The sequence below is a fragment of the Siphateles boraxobius genome, unplaced genomic scaffold (genome assembly GCF_051911475.1).
Source record: "Siphateles boraxobius isolate OS27281-9 unplaced genomic scaffold, OSU_SipBor_1 2, whole genome shotgun sequence".
Lineage (NCBI taxonomy): Eukaryota > Metazoa > Chordata > Actinopteri > Cypriniformes > Leuciscidae > Siphateles > Siphateles boraxobius.
In genome coordinates this window covers 10,109,698-10,127,612 of record NW_027508810.1, presented here as the reverse complement: position 1 = coordinate 10,127,612, position 17,915 = coordinate 10,109,698, and the positions used below count along the sequence as shown (strand labels likewise).

The 17,915-nt window shown below is 36.5% G+C and overlaps 1 protein-coding gene across 2 annotated transcripts; it reads right to left on the bottom strand.

Moving 5' to 3' along the window:
- Nucleotides 1-1,634: 1,634 nt before the first annotated feature.
- On the bottom strand, nucleotides 1,635-16,770 carry slc43a1a (solute carrier family 43 member 1a). 2 transcript variants are annotated; one of them, XM_077235834.1, is made up of 16 exons: nucleotides 16,643-16,770; nucleotides 16,483-16,525; nucleotides 10,838-10,995; nucleotides 10,468-10,654; nucleotides 9,710-9,765; nucleotides 9,101-9,177; nucleotides 7,068-7,160; nucleotides 5,796-5,923; nucleotides 5,511-5,608; nucleotides 5,264-5,410; nucleotides 5,135-5,170; nucleotides 4,914-5,046; nucleotides 4,534-4,663; nucleotides 3,813-3,886; nucleotides 3,366-3,489; nucleotides 1,635-2,921 (listed from the first exon to the last, which is right to left on the bottom strand). In XM_077235834.1, the coding sequence occupies exons 3-16, from the start codon at nucleotides 10,989-10,991 to the stop codon at nucleotides 2,730-2,732; spliced, it is 1,629 nt and encodes a 542-aa protein (XP_077091949.1). In that variant the 5' UTR covers nucleotides 10,992-10,995; nucleotides 16,483-16,525; nucleotides 16,643-16,770; the 3' UTR covers nucleotides 1,635-2,729. The 2 variants fall into 2 exon arrangements, with proteins under 2 accessions (XP_077091949.1, XP_077091948.1); XM_077235833.1 differs by having other exon boundaries at nucleotides 16,483-16,741.
- Nucleotides 16,771-17,915: the final 1,145 nt, after the last annotated feature.

The following is a 17,915-nucleotide window of genomic DNA, read 5'->3' as shown; positions in this document are numbered from 1 at the left end:
AAAGTCACAAGTTACTATAGTCAAAATAATCTTAGCTCTAAACAGCTCTAATCTAAAACCACTTAAAATTTTTGATTGAAACAGTCACACATTACTTAGTCAGGAGATGGCAGTGTTGGACAAAAGTCAAAAGAGTACGTATTGAGAGAGAGAGAGAGAGAGAGAGAGATGTTGAAAAACTGCTCTAGACATTCCATCTGCTGTAAGAAAAGAGCAGAAAACTTGGACGAGGCCCGCCGGACCCTGGGCAGCAGAGCCACATATTTCGGTCCCCTCTTCACAGGGTCTGGGACAGCATTTCTGAATGAGTAGTGCGGCTGCAGGTCGCCAAAGTTACCTGACAGGAAGCATTCACAGAGAGTAAAGCTGATAAAATCAAACTTTACTATGGAATCGCACCACGTGACCTGACAGACTAAACAAACTCGCTGCGCACGCGGACAAACGGGAACGGCATGTTTACAGTTTTCACTGAGTGTCTGAAGCCTTTGCTCAGCTTTTTTCCCCGTTGATTAATTTTATGACCGCCTTTGCTATTATTTACCGCGTGATATGAATAGATAAAACAAAGTCTGAGTAACTTTTATTGTCAGTCCATAAGCTGCTCCAAAAAAAAATTTAACTGCCGTAATAGCCTGACCCCTGAAACCGTATCAGATGGGGATTTGCTTCTGAGTAGCCTATTAGACATACAGGTTTAAACTTTCACCTTGTTATATGACAGAGCATATATGTCTATATTAATTCGAATTTGTTTATAATAAAAAAAAACAATAATAATTCATGGTTCTGTATTCACAACACTGTCCCGCCAAAAAAAGTCGCTGTGTTTGGATTTAAATAGGCAAATGCTAAGAGTTTACTCTTGGATAATTATTGCAGTGATTATTATGTTTCTAGCATGTTATATGTTTGGCAACAGTTATATCACAACATTTATTTTCATCAAGAGGTGCATACATTTTTTGTCCAGATCTTGTAGTGACAAAGTCTCCTCCAGCACATCCCAAAGACTTTCAGTGAATTTAAGATCTGGACTCAGAGGAGGCGAATAATTTGTGAAAAATTATTCATGATCCTCCCCCAACCATTCTTTCACAATTTGAGCCTGATGTATCTTGACATTGTTATCGTGGAATATGGCCATGATGTGTCTTAGGCTACATCATAATCACTGCAATTATGATCCAATCTCAGCATTTGCTCATTTAAATCGAAACAGCAACTTTTCTTTTGTCCGGGAAGTGTAGCCTATATAATATTACTTCTGTAATTGTAATTCCTGTATAAACACACTTGTATAATATTATATAGATATATATATTTATAATATATTATAATTCAACCCAAGGTCCATGCACAGCCTGGTTAGGTGCAGGTAGATAGCAGGAACGAACCTGAATGACAATAATAATAACACTCTACCGCACACTATTGACTTTGTTTTATTCTGAGCGAACAACCCGATTCGCGTTATATTATATTCTAATAAATATATAATCTAATAAATAACAGTATATAAATAAATTATCCTAAAATAACACTGAGTAAAATAAAATATTGCAGGAACCGCTAGATGGAGACATGCTCCATGAAGACAATAACAATCTTAGATTGAAGACTCAAGCAAACCATTCACAATAATGCATTTTTTTAATGTTTTTGGTATTTCATATCTGACATTCTTGCACTCGGTACACGGATACTCTCTTCTTCTCGCACATCTGCATCTCCAGTAGTCCCATATGGCTTTAATGTTCCCATGTCCAGAAAGATCAAATGGCTTTGGTTTCCCATATGTCTCTAAAATTGAGAATTAAATGATGACTTTAAATAATAAAATAAGGCACTAGTTTCACAAAAATAAATGAAAACTCATATTGACATTTAAAAGAGACTGCTGTAAGCATATCATTAGTTCCCAACTTTAAAAAAAAAAACACCCAATCAACCCACCCCACAAGCTTACGCAAATATCATGAATACATGTTGTTTTATATACAGAGCACATCTACTTACAGCTCATATGCATTAAATGATGTCACAATAACAGAAATACAAAAATAGAATTCCCTTTCAATGAAATACACAGAGGGGAAAAAAACTGAATACACACAAAATTCATTTCGGTTGCTTTTTAAAAAAAACTTGTTAAATCTGCCTGAAATGGTTTTGCTTTGGGATAACACTTAATGAACTACAAGAGGAGAATAAAGTGATACACTTTAAAAAGCTCCATTAGCAGTGTCTTTGGTGTTCGCTGAAATGCTTGTGTTGATTGTCTCTCAAGTTTTCAATCATAGACAGAAAAACAGGCACTATAATACACACAATAATCAACACTCTTTCTCTTCTGTGAAGGAGAACAGACGCTGAACGGGCAGAAACCGTTCCCTCTGTGAGTCCAGCGGCTGGCCGAGATAGTTCATGTCCGTGAATCACTGCCAACGTGTGCGCAGTTCAATAAATATTCCTCTAAAAACTTGTGAAAGCATTGCTTACTTTTCACAGGCAGATTTTGAGATTTTTAATACACACACTCAGTAGATCACTGAACAAGACAATACTGATCTGATATCTGCTTTTGCAAGCGTCAACCACATGTATTGCATACAACAAAAAATGAAACGGTTGCGTGTTTAATGAGGATGTTGGGAATGGCAGAGTTTGTCACATGTCCTGCCGATGAGGTTGAAATGTATAAAGTCCTGTGATGCTCCATTATTGAGTTAAGCTTCCTGCGGGACGTGACCGTTGCTGTGTCCGTTGGTCAGAGGCTGGGTTACATCTTGATCCTCAACAGGAATGTGTCCGTTAGCTTTTCCTTCAGCCCTCATCTGACAAAGTTGTCTGCGGTGGAAGAACAAGTATCCCGGCAACAGGAAACCGGACAGTGAGAAGATAAGAAGCCCCACGTTGATCTGATCGGATTGAAAGAGAATACATTTACAATGTAAAATTGCATGATAGTTAATTGTCACTGAAAATACCAATAAACATAAGTGTTGCTGTCTACAGCCTACACTGAAGAAAAAAATTAATTTAGGATTTAATTTGTATCAATCTTTGTTTTAAACTTTGAAAATGATTGAAGTCCTAATTGAAACTTTTTCTTCCACAGAGTTTGTCACAATGCATTCTGGGTTTGCCCTCACCACAAATGATTTAAATAGTCTTAAAATAAAAGCATCTTAGAAGGTTTTGAATTTGCTTCCTACTTTTTGGTACAGGTCCATGATACCTTAAATGCAGTCTAGGTAGGCAGCTCACTTCATTGTGGGTTAGAGCTATAGATTTAAATAGGAACTGGATCTTCTGATTCTGGAAACTTCCTAAATATAGCAGGTAAAAATGGCATTTCTTACCCAGTAAGCATCTCCATTCAGAGGTCCCAACATGATCATGAAGAGGGGCTGCTGCAGGAGAGCCAGCACAGCACTGATCATAGACTGCAACCCCGTAAGAGTGCCAAAATGATTGGATGGGTACCTGCGAAAGAGAGAGAGAGATAAAACTGTCTGCAGGTTTCTTCTATTTGTGATTGTAATGAAGCATTTAAATGACAGGTCAAAGAGTGTATGTGTGATGTCATTAGGGGATCATGGTCATTTGCCTTGGTAACACTAATGCCTGTCACTGGGTCTGAATTTTACACATATACTTCACACTCAAACAGGGTAAACCTGATCCTGCCAAGTGCAGTTTTATAACCATCAAATGGTTATAAAAGAGAAGGATAAGTCTGAACCTGCCAGTGTGTTTAAACTACAAGTTTGGTGTGTGTGTGTGTGTGTGTGTGTGTGTGTACTTACACAGCAGCATACAGGCCTCCACAACACGAGTGAATGAAGCCTCGTACCATAGTATGCAAAATGAACGTCACAATCTGGACAAAGAATGACAGTTATAAGAACGTAACCAGATGACACATCAACTGTAATTAAGAGTTTTTACCTATGCAAATAAATTCCCATTCAAAAGTTTGGAGTCAGATTTATTTAATAAACTTATTTTAATTAGAATTTTGAATTCTGAATAAAAGTTATTTCAAATAAATGATGTTAAATGCTTATAAATGCTTTTGAGCTTTCTATTTATTAAAGAATCCTGCATCACGTGTCCAGAAAAATATTAAGCAGAGCAACTGTTTTATCGGCATTGATAATAATGAGAAATGTTTGTTGAGCAGTAAATCATCATATCAGAATGATTTCTGAAGGATCATGTGACACCGAAGACTGGAGTAATCATGCTGAAAAATCAGTTTTTCCATCACATGAATAAATTACATTTGAAAATAATTACAATAGAAATTTCACAATATTACTGTTATTACTATATTTTTTGTTCAAATAAATGCAGCCTTGACGAGTATAAGAGACTTCTTTCAAAAACATTTGAAAAAAGCATAGCGACCCCAAAGGTTTGATTGGTGGTGTATATATAACATGATACTGAAATATCCATCAATCCACTCATAAAGTGAGCTGCTTAGCCTGCTAACAGTGTGAATGATGTCGATTATGTTGTTACCTGCAGAGGCAGGTTGTCTATGAGTGAGAGGATTCCAAACAGAAGGAGCAGAACATTTGTGAAAATGAAGGCTCTCATGGCATTGGTCAACTTCTGGATCTTTCTGTCACGCTTTGGTACAGCAACAGCTCTGGCAGGACACAAGAAGTCAAAGAAGAATGATTTTTACAGAACGATTGTGACGTATATCCGAGTGAAACGGCCTCTCAAACAAGAAAAAATGTAGGGCGGGGCTTGATTTTGTCCATGGGGAATTGATTGGATGGTTGTGGTTTGCTATTGGTGGATCTCATGTGAGTGACAGGTTGCCCCGCCCTCGCGCCACTAAAGACATCATCAGAGAAGAGAACACTGGGACCAGAAGAACTTCAATTCCTTACTCTTTTTCTCTCTCCACTGTCTTCTGATCCACCTCACACTCTTTCATCTTCCAGTCCATGATATATCCAATCAGAGGACAGGTGGCCAGACACAAGAGCTGCAGTGTGCCAAAGAGGGACGAGTAGAAACTCACTGGAAGTTCAAATATAGTCACAATCAGCTAATTTAATCACATTATAAATTTCATTCATCAAACTAACAACAGTTTTAAGAGTCTCACCTTTCTGCTCTGCCTCCTCCTCCAGTTCTTTAGTGGCTAAACAAGAAAGAGACGCATTTTAAGTCACCTGGACAGATGGCAGGTTTAATAAATACAGTGATAATGCACAAGTTGTGTTGCTTCACTTACAGTGTGTCTCTCCGTGAGTGACCATGAACTCGAGCATCTTGTTCATGGCTCCCATAAAGAAGATGATTCTCAGCTGAGTCATTCCCATAGTGATCAGACTCCACAGGAAGATGGGAGAGAACACAGAGCGACGGAACGGGACAGAAGCTGAGAAAATTTTTGCCAGGATGTTAGCTTCAGCTACACACATTCACACAAGTGTAACAAAGTGTCTCAAAATGTATCACTTCATCTCAAAGTGTCTCACGTTGTGTATCCTGAGCTACAGCAGGCAGTTTCTCCGTTTCTCCTGTCGCCTCTTCAGCTGGAGACAATTTGTGATGTTCAGCTAAACGCATCTTTTCCCTAATAAATGGTTGGAAAAGAAAGAAATTAGGAATTATTATTCAGATGTTTAAATTCTCAAAATTAAAGGTGCCAGAGATTCCCTCTCAAGGAGGGTCAAAGTTAGGTAGGCTGTATTTTAAGTAACACTACTGAGTATTCAGGTAATTGTTGAGGGTTATATAGGTAACAAAAATGTCGGACTAACTTAATCTCTTCAGGGGTAGCAAACCCTTCTGCTGGCCAGTTCAGAAAACAGTTGAGGCACACCAGACCTGCCAGGCCGGCCCACATCCACATGATAACAGTAAACGACACCCCGGCATCATATATCAGCTGGAGAAAGAGAAAAAGACAAAGACAAATGTAATATTGATGAGGGTTTTTTTCCATTTGAATGACATGCTTGAATGGTCGGCCAAAAAAAAAAGATTTTGCTTGTCTGCAGCATCTGGTTGATGGTATTAGGTTTGAATAAGGCTGAAGAAAGCATATGTAACACTAGGCTCAGCACCATCATGACAAAATATCAAAGAACAACATGTTCCTAAATACACTCCAGCATTTCACACACATGAGCAGAATATCATTATTCTTTAGAGTAATACTGATAAAGTGACACTTCCAGTTATAACAAAGCTCAGCATGTACACTTCAGTAAGACTTTTTTTTTATAAAGAAATCAATACTTTAATTCAGCATCGATACATTAAATTGAATAAAAGTGAAAAGTAGAAAAAGATTTCAACTTCTTTTGAGCCCTGAAAAAGATTTATCATTGTTTTAACTAAATTATTAGGCAGCAAATAATAACTAAGCACCATTAATATTTGAGCATTAAATCAGCATATCAGAATGATTTCTGAAGGATCATGTGACACTGAAGACTGGATGCTGAAAATTCAGCTTTGATCACAGGAATAAATAATCTGTTACAATAGAAACGTTATTTTAAATTGTAATAATATTGCAAAATATTACTGTTTTAATGTATTTTTGATCAAATAAATGCAGCCTTTACAAGAGACAAGAGACTTCTTTCACAAACAATTTATGAACACTACTGTACAACTAACAGCAGCATGACCATTTTGGCCAGTTTTCCCAACCAGGGTTGATGAAATCCTAGGGGTTTGTTCATTTTAATGAAAGATATAATACTGAATTTTTTTTTTTTTTAGATTAACATTATAACATCAGATGTGTTTTAAATAAAATGTAAGTACATGGGGTCCATTCCGATTTAATGTTGGCATTGAAATTATTCAAAACTAAAGAATTCATTGAGCTAAAATTTGTCCGTACACAATCCCAGCTCAAAACCTGGAATGAATGAATATCACTATTATATTATGAAGTTTAAGCTGATGATTTCTACATGTGGCACAGGTGTGTACATTTCCTTCAGGGTTTGATTCCGAGCACGCCGACTGTACATGTCAAACTGGTTTAACCTTTATTTACACAAAAAATAAACTACCTTGACTCCAGGAAAGGTGACAGCCGATGATGCATACGAGCCAATCATCAGTGACAGCACAGTGGAGCTCAGGCTTCCAAACATGTTCGGCAGCTATCACAGGGAGAAAGGACATGAAAATTGTTATCAGTATAGGAAAATCATATGATGCTGCTGATCCTACACTTGCAATACACAAAACAGGAACAATAACTAGATTATTTTGTTTTTTGAAAACAATGTGAGTTGTGCTTGCTTAACCATGGAAAAACTCGCCACCCTGATGCTAAGTTGTTCTGGGTGGTTTTAAGTTAAAAGTCAAGCGAACATCACTTGTCTAACTGCAATTATGAGCAAAAGTGATAGAGATGCCTGACTTAAATGCCAATAATTAACACAATGAAGTGTAAAATAAAAACAGAGAACTTTGTGTAAAGCCTTGTGAGAAATATATATGCTACTGTTAGCACGAAGTCCTGGCGTGGATTGTTTTCAAAGAACTCCCAAATCTGTTTTCCAAGAACTTTCCAAGTAGTGCTTCATTTTCCAGACGCTTGCAAACTAACAGGAGTGTGCTAGTGTGTTTTACTACCCTGTGTGAAATCAAAAGGTTAAAAACGCATACTTCTGAGAAAAGGCACATTTATACTTGCTTGTGGTTTTCACACACAAATACAGAGTGGTACAACAACCTAAAGGAACTTGTTACAGAAGGTTGCAAACCTTAAAGACCAGTGCAGTACCCAAAGGAAATGATGTTAGGCTATTTATTTCTCAGATGTTCATAGTTCAGGAAAGTTAATAGACTTCTCAGTTGTGTTAATGGCAAGTATTGCTTCAGACGTTTCAACTAAAATTCCTCAGACAAATACAAGTAGACATAAAAGAGACAATTACTGACGTACAGCAACAGTATATAGCTATAAATGCTATGACATAGTTGTGGAAAGAATAGCTAAGGTCATAAGAAATGAGAGGTAAAAGGTGTGTCGCTGGCAAAATAATGGTAAGAATGTGCCTGGATGATAGATGTCAGCAATGTTTATATACTGAAAAGAGGAGAGGGCCCAACACACAACCTTGACTTACACCAATGGTAATTTAATCTTGGAAGACTTTAATAAGAAATGGTTAGGTGAATATTAGAATCTCTGAATTTCGATTACAGAGTTTGTTTGTTTTTTAAATCTGAGCATTGTGTGAGAACGTTGAGTGTGAGATTAGTGGGCCCTTTGCTTAGAAGAAACGTATGAAAAGGAGATTTAAGCTAAACGTTTCCATCCGCTCTTGCCTTCATATCATTGCTGTCTAGGACAAAAAAGAGTTAAAGAGATCTCATTTGTGACTGGATTTTATTATGTGTAATTAGTACACAAAATCATGGAGGTCACTGACCTGCTGATCACAAGTCAGTTCAGAAAAGATCATAACAACGCACATAGTGGAACAGGGTAAATATAGTGTTCAGTGTAATATCAGCACTGTATGCTGTTATTGTCTCCATGCAGGTGGTAAATCACTGTCAACAAAGAGAGTCTTACTTACTTGCTATGTTTTTCTCAGAAGTGTGCATCAGGATCTCAATGGATAAAAAGCACCCATGTGTTGTCTAGTGCAGGGCAGTGTGTACACATACCTGAGCAGCACTAGATGAGCAATGTGAACGCACAAGGGTAAGTGTGTTTTGGCATCTGCGAGCAGCTGATATATATATAGTCATTCTTTCCCATACCAGGTGATATCACTAAACCGTTAGGAAAGTCACAATCTGTTTGTGCCCTTGCTCTGTTTCAGCTAGAGGTTGATGGGAGGGAGTTCAGAGAAGGCGTGTGGGCAGTTTAGCATTCTGATTGGTGGGCACTGAAAAGGCCTGAATTTCTCCTTCGGTCATGTGCGTCAATCCTCTGACTGGCCAATACACATAAATACATGCACACCCACACACTTGTCTGAACAAAATAAACTTTAAAAAGCTTCATGTGACAGCTGCACTACAAAACATGCAAGTCACCACAGGTGCTCTTCCGCTCTACCATTTTCTATTTTTTTCTTACCATGAGAGATGTGAAGGTCAGACAGATCCCTCCAAAGCCATTGAGTGACAGAGCCAGAAAAATGAGTGCAGAGAGGACTAGAATGAAAGGCACAACAATTATTACACAATTGAAACAGCTGTTTGGTCAACTGAAAAATGTAACAATGACTTGGATATGACGCATTATACTTTGTGTCAGCTGTATACAGTAGCATACATATATAAATTCTGAATTTACTACTAAATGCTACATTTGAGACTCTGTGTACAACTGTGAACATATATTTTACACAAAATTTACTTGGAATAAAAATACTACTTCTGTTAATTCATCAAGTCAGCTATTGCTAATTATCTAGCACTGCTCTATATTTAAAGGCAGAACATTTTAGCAGACTAAAAAAAAGAAATGTTGAAAATAAAATTATGCTTTTTTAAATTCTATTTATTGAAATCCTCGACTGATTAATAATCAATTATCAAAATAGCCACTGATGAATTATAAACAATGTGTTGTTGAATGTTAAATGATTTTTTTTAAATGTTTTAAAGAACTCCAGCAATTATTGATTGATCACTGACATAATTCGGGGACTGTTGCACATTCTTAATGTATTAGTTCGCTCACCTTCCGGTTGATAGGCTGATACAGATATGATCATACAAGAGACCGAAAAACACGCACTGAGAAAAGAAATTAAAATATGAATAATCGTTAATGAAACAAATACAGACCAAAATATAAATATAAATGCAATCAGGGTTCGTACAGATACTGTACAATGAAATTCAAGCACTACTTTTTTTGGTTTTCAAGGACTACAATCAGAGATCTCACTTATCAAACAATATCTTTATTCTTTATCTTTCAAATTATAATAAAGATAAATAAAAATAAACTAATAAAACAAAATGGTTCATATAAAGTGCAGCACATGGAATGACTGTGGTAACTTTAACCATTGAAAGGATACTATGACAAAGATATTGCTTTCCTTATTCAAACCGGGATGAAACGTTCATTTTGCAATTAAAAGATTGTTTTATCGATAAAATTAAACACTATTTTCACATATATTGTCTGAAGAATAATTGGTAACGCTTCATTTTACAGTCCTGTTTCCCATGTACATACTTATTATAGTAATTACAATAACTCGGTAATAACTGGGTAGTAACTAGGTACTAACCCTGAAACTACCCATAAACCTAACCTTAACCCATGTACTTACCTCATATTACCCAGTGCTTTCTAGGTAAGTACACTGTAAGTACTGTACTGTAAAATGAAGCGTTTCCGAATAATTAATAACTCGAATGTGAAAGTGCTCTTATATGCACATATTAGTAACCGATCAGAGCATAAGTAAGTACGTGTGTGTTCACCTTCCACAGAGGCGCAGTGGCCTGGGGCCGAACCGATCCATGAGAATACCCAATGGCAGTGTGGCGGCACTGAGCAGAAATGAGCCAATGGTGAAGCCCAAGTTCAACATTTCTTCCTGTTCCACACAGCTCAGCCATTCATGTGGTTCGCTAACGTTCACACTCTCAGTCTTATTTTCTACATTTTCTAAAGAGAGAGAGAGGGAGAGAGAGAGAGAGAGAAGGTCAATGAAAGCAAGAGACAGAGACTTTATTAAGTTTTAATGTCTCCAAGCAGTTCAGGTTTCCCAGGAACTCTGGCTCCGTTTTCTTTTTGTGCTAGTTAGTGACTTGAGCTAGGGTGAATGTGTTTGACTTCTGTGACTGTTACCTATACAGAGGTGGGAGTAAAAGCCCTCGCGTTTCAGCATGATGAGCAGAGAGCCCCAGCCCAACAGCACAGCCGAACACAACAGATTCTCCAACACCGCTGTGACGGCCATCCACCAGCGCCTCCTGAACGCCTGTGTTAGAGAGGGAGCCATCCCCCTATCAAACAGAGAAAAAGAAGGTCTATTAAAACAAAATAAATCAAGAGTCTGACAGTAAACGCATCGTGATATATTAAAAAACATATGCAAATTCTAGCTTAGAAAATGCTCATGCCTTAGCAAAAATTACTGACATAAGGTTCTTCGGCAGCATGACGGAAAAAAGGATTTCATTTTACAGATGTGCAAAATAGTGTATCTTATCAGTTTTAGTAGGTTTTAGATGTGTTGCTATTTTTTTTTTGACAATATACATAAATACATAAGGAATCTACTCTTTTTAATAACTAACGATCCATAATGCAATGTCTTAAATGTGTAAATATGGCTGCTTATTTTCTTCTTGCCATTTATGAATTCAGATTATGTTTTCCGCACCACAGTCATTCTGAAACGTTTAAGGTATTTTATACTTCTTGGGCAAGTACACGTACATGGGCTCTAATATAATCAACATTTATACATGAATATTTTGAATGTTCAGAAGAAATCTCTTATAAGGTTGCATTTGTGATCACAAATACAGTAAAAACAATATTATTGTGAAGTATTATTAAAAACTAAAATAACTGTTCTATTTGAATATATTTTAAAGCAATTTTTTCCTGTGATGCAACGCTGAATTTTCAGCATCATTACTCCAGTCTTCAGTGTCACAATCATTCTACTATGATTTAATGCTCAATATATATATACATTTCTTGTTTACATCATCAATGTTGAAAACAGTTTAATTATATTTAATTATCTAATTAATATATTTTGAGGAAACAATGATACATTTCTTTTTCAGGATTCTTTATTTTTTACATTATAAATGTCTTTACTGACACTTTTGATTAATTCAATGAGTCCTTGCTAAATAAAAGTATTAATATTTTTCTTTTTATTGATTTGACCTGTTTTAATACAATGCACTAGGTTCATTTGCTTTTGTTTTGTGGATATAAATTCTGCATTGACATACTGGATAAAAGATTTCCTTTCAGATCGGCCACAAAGCTTTTTTTTTAAGGGCACATTTTCAAATGAACTGGTTTTAAACAGAAGGGCACCACAGGGTTGTGTGTTGTCACCACTCTTACTCTCAATACCAGTGAGCTATAGAGTAATACATCTGGGTAGGGATGCACCAGCCGTTCGTAAGTTATTTCTTGAACTGGAACGTAAAGTCCACACTAGAGGCTTAGTAACTACTAGCTAGATTGTAACCTACTCTGTAATTTATTTCGTTGCACCATTTGTTTGTAAGACGGAACATAGCTAGTAGGTCGTAAGCTCTCCGTAAAGTAATGCGTAGTCGCATAATATCAAATACGACACTTAATCATCAATAACATAAGTGTTTTTAGATGTAACTAACATTCAGAAACTGAATGTGTAACAAATGAATAAATATAAATAAATAATTGATGTTACAAAAAAAAAAAAAAATAACATTAATTGATTACGACTGATTTAATGTTTCATGCACAACACAGACCGATGGGACAGATGCACACAGCAGCGCTGTAGGACGGGTTCGTGTTGATGAGCCGCTAACAAAGTTATCTATTCACATAATGTTCTCTCTTTTAAAATGTAAGCGAGTTTAAATGTCAGCATTATCATATGTCTAAAGAACTGAAGTCTGTCAGGTAAAAGAGCTTGTTGATGTGTAGCAGTCTGCCTGCTATTTTAGTCCAAACGTTACTCCTGATCGGAGGCTTCAGTAAATATTTAGTTATACATAGCGTTACACTTCAACTAAGCGCAGTGCCCATTTACGTCAAAACTAGGCTAAGTTGTAGCTTACAACAAGCAAGTAACACTTTTTATTTAGCTGGTGCAACCGGCCCCTGGTCTGTATAAGTATGCTGATGATATGGTTCTGGTGCAACTTTGTTCAGAGTCAATTAATGAGTGTGCAAATCTATTTTAAAAATCAAGCGTAGCATCAGATCTGGCAGGTCACGTTAGTCAAGCTCGCATCAGCTGACTCTAAGCTGATACCCATCTACCTATAGGAATACGACGCCTATCACTGTATACATATATAAGCTCCTTCAGTATTAACAGCAGCTGTTGCGTTTCTCAGGAGCTAATTACCCTCCTCCATCCCCAGCTCCTCCTCTCACTATGGCAATCTGATTCCCCTTGAATCAGAATAAATTCTCGAATTATGTTGTACTTTGAATACATGCAATATTGTTTGCAATACACTCATGTTGGTTCTGTTCTGTCTACTGCTGCTCTCCCTGCTCTTATCCATGCTAGGCTGCATGGATGTGCACGGAGTTCTTGCCCAGAACAGAACCATACCGCCAATCCAAACTGTATGCTAATTGTCAATCGTATTTGACGATAGTGGTCCTGACGGAAATGTGGTTGTTATTGAAGACTGGTGCAAATTAAGTGGTTTACACATAGTAAATGTAAGGAAAAAAAATAACTGATCTTCTGTTGTGTTAATTCTGTTAGTTAGGGAAACTAATGTTAAATGATTAGGCTGTTGAAATTGGGGAAAGTTTTAAGTATATGGGAAGTATTAGTTATGAAGTATTATTAAGTATTAGTTTTGGTGAGAATGTTAACAATATTTTAAGGTCAAAGGTTGTTTCTTATGCGTAAACTGAAGAGCTTTGATGTCACGGGTCGTTTACAGGACTAAACACTAAAAACCAAAAACAACACGACAACAGCGTTTTGGGGGCCTGAAAACATAAACTTTGGAAAATAGGTTTCAACGTGAAAACGATACTGTTAACGTCTCCGTGTAAACTACATAACCGTAACTAGTGAAAAAACGGTGACGCATGTGCATTACTTGTTGTTACTTGTGTATGTGTTTAATTGCTTTTTATGAGAACCCGAACAAGAATTTCCACATTGGTGGACAATAAAGTTCGATCTAACCAAATAGCCCATTTTTTTAGCTACAGGCACTATGAAATTAGTGACAGGTACATTTCTTAATTAAAAAAATATTTCACATGTCTCAGAACGCTATTAAACACATCGCTGGTGGAAATTTCAATGGCATTTCAGAAATTGTTCAGTTGACCACTTGAAAATTGTTAGTAGACATATTTAAAAACAAAATAGTGAGAATGTGAGGCCTTCATTCTTGAAATCTCAGCAAATTCTTGTGAATTGTAAAAGAGAGACACGCCTAACCACTTCCTACTACTTACTACAAGTCAAAAGCTCTTTAAACAGGGGTGTGTCCAATCAATTTGCATTGGTTGCTGTGAAACAACTTGGAAAAAACCACCAGCATCACATGCAACAAATTAGAACCAATATGTAACAAATTAGAACCATTAATTTGATTAATAACTCAGAGCTTATGTCCTAAAGGAAAGTGTATCCTCTGATTAGAGATAATAAAATAAATGAGTCCAAGTTTTTGTTTGTAAACCGGGTCAACTTATCCCATGACATGACTGCAAGAGATCGGGGTCATTATAACTTGGATAACCAAAACATCCACTAACACACACAATAAAGAAAGTAAGAGATAAGAGCGGGGGGGGGGACAGGCAATACAAAGAGGGAGACAGAAAGAAGAGAGAAAGAAACTGCAGGGATCTCAGCAGGACACTGATTCAGCGTGTTGTGTTTAATACGATTAGACACAGTCCACTAAATGTCTTTGTCCTCAACACACAGGCTTATGGGAGGATTTTTTTTGAAACTCACACAGTGGCACGTGCTCAAAATAATCTCCAATGATTCCCTCTGAATGAGGGAAAGCAGGTTTCACTAACTGGCAGTTCCACAAAGGTAGAAAGCCATTTACATTTAAGCAGATTACATTTTAGTATTCAGTTTAGGTCAGTTGCATGTGTGTTTGTTTATAGTATGAGTGAAGACAGTTTTGGGTTTTCATGTTATCATGTGTTTAGTGAAAACAGTGGGTATCTAGTGTAAACCTTTTGGCACACAGGTATGTGAACCACATTGCACAGTTAAAAATTAACTATTAACAGTTCTGTCCAGTGAGTCCTGCGTCACTCGACTGGAACAATTTACATTCTGTGTGTGTTTACAGGGGACCACGTAGGTCCTGTACGCCTGTTCATTACTCTCTGAACAGAGAAATAGAGGATGGCCCCTATAAAATGCGTATTCCAGTCCTGGGCTCCGTGAATTTTACAGTTAATCTTGTGTGTACATATTAAGGAGCAGACACACCGTTCTCTAAATGTTTATAAGTAGAGGATGCTTTATAATAAAGTTCAAGCACCAAAAGTGAGTGAAGTCCTGGGAGCAATTTAAGAAAATCATGGACATAATTTGAAAAGGTTAAATGGTTCTGAAAAACAATCGTCGCACTTGAACAAAAATGACTGCATTGGAAATTAATGGGAGATGAATTTAGTGAAAACTTTTGGTAGTACGGCCAAAATTCTGTGACTTTTTTTTAAGTTCACTTCTTTTTAAACTTTTTTCACTTCAGCAAATAATCTGCCAAGTGTTGTTTTTGAAAAGAGATCGAACTTAAGACTGCTTTAAACTAAAGCATTCAAGATTTACGAGTTTAAGTTGAAATAAACCTTTAATTGAAATAAAATTTAAAAAATGTGGTCATTTTTGACAAAGAGTACCAGAGGGTTAAATGTGCCCCTAACTTTCAATTTGAATCAAATCCGTAGAATCCTTTATGCTGTCTGGTAGTAATATAATTGAAAAGTGTCGTGCCCTCCTCTGGTGAGGAATCGGATCTTTTAAATGGACAAATCTCTCATGCTCCAACACAGTTACCGTAGTCCTTTTAAAACCTTCTTAAAGTATTGCATCACTTTTAAAATCTGAACAGACTGTAAAACACCATGCATCAAACGACTGAGGATCAAAATTTGTGTAGCGCGTTCCACCATCATTAGAAGCAATAGATTTAAATCGTTCGAATTGCATTAATAGAATCGATTCCTCAATGAAGACCCATCAGTGAGACACTCGGCGGGGGGAACTGGTTTTCGGGTCTAGGCAAACCTTTTCCGGAGCCCGAAACGCTGTGAGTTTTGCCCTCGCTGTATTTCCCCAGAGGACAAAGGGTTTAGCTTTCTCGGCGTGTCCCAAGGAGAAACAAATTTAGGGTCTACTTTCTCGACGGGATTAAACAAACAAACTTTTTTTCCTCAGCCGGTGAGATGCTCAAGGTCGCCATATGCGTTCCACAACTAACGTTAAGTTGCAATAAAACACGCCTGTCTAAGGTAGAAAAAGTTAGCTCATTTAAAATACGTTTGAGCTCTTTTAAAATACAACAAACTGAAATTTTCAGTTTATGAAAAAATAAACGTATTGTAGAAGAAAACTCATTAAAAGCTGAACTCAGAGTCAGAACTCGCCACGTGTCTGTATTTGTAACTTAGTTACCAAAGTCTCTATTTACATTAGTCTAAAGATGAACCCATCAACCTACACACGTGTTTTTCTTGAATCTTTAACTTTTTTAGGGAAAAAAATATATATAATGGCTTAAATTTGATTTACTTACTTAATTTCTGTATAATTTCCTAATGTCAACGGTGCGTTGTTTCCTGGTTTCGGCGCCAAAACAGAATACAGATAAGTTACTACCAATTCCCCTGTAGCAACCGAAGTCGTCTTGATAGTGGAGTTATCTGACCTGAGCTTCTGTTTCTTGTGTTACTAACCTCCAATATATATTTAACAATGATGGATAGAGAGTAACACCCTCCTCGCTGTTCCACTTTTTCCCTGTGCTGCATGTGCTCGCTCCTCAGCTTGTGGGCGTAGGCTATTTTTTACATTCAGTTACGTTACTGTACTTACATTATAGGGTACAATAACAATACCCTTAGTTAAAAATATTTAGTTACTCAGTAGTTAACAGTTATTACTGTGGCAATATTAAATTAAAACAGAATATCCCTTAAACACTGGGTATTTAAACATTCCTGCTGCTTTGTTTAGGCTAACTTACTTTACAGTGACTATAAAGATGCTGTAACTATGGCATTTTGACGAACATGGTAACCATGGTAATTTTAATAGTTCAGTTTGAAACATTATAGCCTATAGATCTAAACAGACTTATTAATATACTTATGTAGTGTTATTATCCTTATAAACTTGATTTTATTATTTTATATTTAATTGTTGGGCCTATATAGTATTTTAAAAAGGCTAGTTGGGATATTATTTAATCTATTCTATTATAAATAATCTATTATAAATAATCTAATAAAATTATTTAAATGGGATATAATTACTCAAAATATCCAATTACAAACAACCCAGAATGATATAAATACATTATCATGATCAATTATGAAGATTAATTATTATCTTGTGAACCAAATTGTAACTGTTTGTAACTTGTAACTGATTTTTCAAATATTAAACATTTCACATTGCAATGTTTTCTTGTTTTTATCTTTCTTGTTTTTAGTGACTGAAAGAGTTGGAAGAAAAGAATGTGGCCAAAATCAGAAGTTGCTGCTGTGATACGGCATTTTAAAGTTCACATATCTAGAGGCCATTCGGCCACAAAGTCTGAGTGCCTTCAATGCAAATCTGTTGAAGAGCATGTGCTACAAAACCGGTCAGCACAAAACATTACTTCCTCAACTGCTTGGTTGCCACCCCTCAAGAGGCCTCTTTAATGAAGGGGAGGCATTGTTTCATTATTACCAGCGAGGATGTTTCATTAAAATCTTAAGGTACTTAGTTGTTGAAAACCTGGAAAGAAGATCAGAAGGCAGTTACATGCTTCGGACACCAGCCCTAATCCAATTAATACTGTAGCACTACTACGGTATGAAAATTTTTAGTTCAAAGATGTAAATTGTCATTTACTCTCCCTCATGTCGGTGGACTTTCATTCATCTTCAGAACACAAATCAAGATATTTTTAATGAAATCTGTGAGATTTCTGTCCCTCATTTATAAAGAGATGGTCTTTTT